Here is a 2,954-nt window from a genome sequence, read left to right on the forward strand (position 1 = left end):
TCTGTCAGGTGATTTAGCTGCACATTGTTTAATAATGAGGATATGATAAAAAAACATTACTGTGAAAAAAGTTCTTTGAGATAAGATAATGTTTATACCAATCCGATGTTTAATAGTCACCTATATGAAATCAATTTTTCTTTCGTATAGCTTTCTAACCAATCTCCATATAAAACCAGGCATCATCATATTCCTTACCAAGGAACAGAGGTTGAAAGTCACCATTCTATTCCACCTAGATTTTTAGCTTTCCCAAATTTGTTTTATGATGAACAAAGCATGAAAAAACAAAATTTGGATGAAAACAAATCGAATACATTGGATTCATTATTTCATTCCCACTCATTAAATGAAGTTCATCCAATGCATTTTACAGCACGTACTCCGCGATTTCCTCCACCTCCTCATCCCCCACCAGTCTCACCATCTCATCATCACCGAGCGAATATACACGAACCAAACAGTTCAGTTAGCGATATTCACTATAACCAAAATGGTGACCAATTTGAAAATACTGCGATGATGATCAATCGGTTACCGATATTGAATAAAGTAACTGGAGAGAATTGTATAAATTCATTATTAATCTGGTCGAACACATCAAGAACAAACGATGATTCCATGAATACTGCATTATTAACCAACTTTATCGAGTTAGACAATAATCGTAATCAGACTATCAATGAAGACGATAATGAGAATAGTAATAATAATAACAATGAGAATAGTGATAAGCACTCCAATATCCCGATTGATTTTTCAAATACAGTTGTCGATTTTATAAATTTTCAATATCAAGAAATCCATGAAAAATCTGAAACTCCAAATTTACTACATCCAACCTTTGAACAGAAAATGCTGGTGACTGACGATGTAGTGAGTAATGAGAAGTCAACAATCTATCATACTGCAAGTTTGGTTAGATGTAACGAAAAAGTTTATAATTGAAATAATAGTATTTTTTCCTGTTGTGATTATTTTGCATAGTGCTATTATCTAAAACAGCCGTAAATGCGGCAACAGTTATAAACAAGCTGGATTCACATTTTTGTTTTCACTTAATAATATGTTTATGTATTTTACCTAGTCACTAGTAAACCTTCTAAAGGCGTGTTTAGTATACTATCCCCTTCTAACTTTTAGTGACCCTGTGTTAATATTCAAGTGATTGCTCATTAGTCAAAAATTTCACCTACTAGACAGTGGACAGTATTTACATATTTCTGGTCAACAGATGACAGTAATAATAATTGTGGTGACTACTTAACACTTGAGTGCAATAAATAGCATGGTTATTAAACTCTATTATGAGCAGATAAATGCATATATACGTTTATTTTACTGTATAATTTTATTAAACTTTGCACAGATGGTCATTGTCTATGAAAGAAAACTTACCGTATGAAATGCTAAGAGAAATTCTACACTATTTAGAATGAAAACCATCTTTATTTTCTAAAACTTGTGTTCCGAAATGTACTAATAAAATTAATTATTCTCATTGAAATCGTCAACCAATCTAAGTTACGTAACCATTGAAAGTCTGGAGGCACTGCATGACTGTTTTGCCCCAGTGTGAGACTCCTCAGCATTGCATATCCACGACTCCGCATCCTGGAATTGAATCCAGGACATTCGGTCTCGCGTGAGGAGGCTTAACCTTACAAACAACTAAATAATCATCGTTTTGTGTAAACTTATAAGTAATCTGAAGCATACTAAATCTCTCGATGATTTTACTGAACCTTATTCCACGAGCTATTCATACACGTACTCTTCAAAAATAACATAAAAATATAAAATTCAGTATCTGATGTATTAATCCATTATAAAATGTTTTTTAAATAGTTATTTCTTCGCAAAAGTTTCTAAAATCCTTCAAGAACATAAGTATTTGACTTTGGAGATGAATACAGGTTGAATACTGAAACTTAAAGAATAAGATGCCCTATTCTTCATTGTTTATTTTATTTGTTTCGACCAAATACACTATGGCCATCATACTTAAATTTAGAGCTGTGGTGCATTCGTACAACTGTAGATACCTGAATCTTGACCTTGTATCCCTAAACTCGGTTGAAATTCACCAATGTTCAACTAATCAAATAAACTGTAACATATAAACTAAGATCCAAGAATTATTATTTTCTCCAGTGTGACATATCTGCATACATTTATCGTGGTAGGTAACATATTCTTCATTTACCTTCCAAAACTTTTTCGATGTAGCTTTCTTATGTTTACCTTAGTTACATTTTGCAAAACCATATCATGTTCCTCATACACTTCCACTCCTAGAAACTGTCATAAGAAACACACTGTTTTCTGTGTGAACATTCACTGAATAATATAATTTCCATAGTTGAAATGAGAAGGGGATTCATGATTGCAATATGTGCACGTGTGTTAAGAATCATCCAAAATCCAACTGTCTATAGTTTTTTTTTGGTTATCTTAGAATTAAACAAAACATTTTAAATAGTAAATCTTAAACTTTTCAAAAGCATTGAATATAGGGAACATAAATTACAACTATGTAAATAGTTTACAGTGTACCTGTGTACGTACACGAAGAGCATACTTTCAACAGATAAGGTAATTTTCCGATTTTGGTAACAGTTTGCTTGTCTTATCACCCTAGTCATGTTATGTCATACGTCTTTGTCGAACAGCGAGGGGATAATATTTTTGGAAGGGTGTTTCAAAACTACTTGGAGAGTAGTTTTAGTGACCGGGAATGCAAATATAGTAAATAATGTATTATTTCATTTATGATTAGAAATTTTCGTAAACAGGATAACCTATTTCTAATTTGCATGAGGAAAGTGAGCAGTTGAGTTCTTACAATGTGTTATTGTGTACTGTTAACTAAACAAACAGAATCTCAAAGAAATAACAAACAAAAAATATATTCTATATAGTTGAAATCATGAGTCAATTGAAGCTAGACCACC

General features: G+C 32.1%; 1 protein-coding gene across 1 annotated transcript in view; it reads left to right on the forward strand.

Moving 5' to 3' along the window:
• Positions 1-279: 279 nt before the first annotated feature.
• The window catches only part of Smp_165250 (hypothetical protein), a gene marked incomplete at both ends in the record, with an annotated part of 5,249 nt that continues 2,574 nt past the window's right edge, over positions 280-2,954 (forward strand). Inside the window, one exon of the mRNA XM_018789088.1 lies at positions 280-552. Coding sequence (XP_018654566.1) covers positions 280-552 — 273 coding nt within the window. The remainder of the gene's footprint in view (positions 553-2,954) is intronic.

This window comes from Schistosoma mansoni, chromosome W (assembly GCF_000237925.1).
Source record: "Schistosoma mansoni strain Puerto Rico chromosome W, complete genome".
In the NCBI taxonomy this organism is placed as follows: Eukaryota; Metazoa; Platyhelminthes; class Trematoda; order Strigeidida; family Schistosomatidae; genus Schistosoma; species Schistosoma mansoni.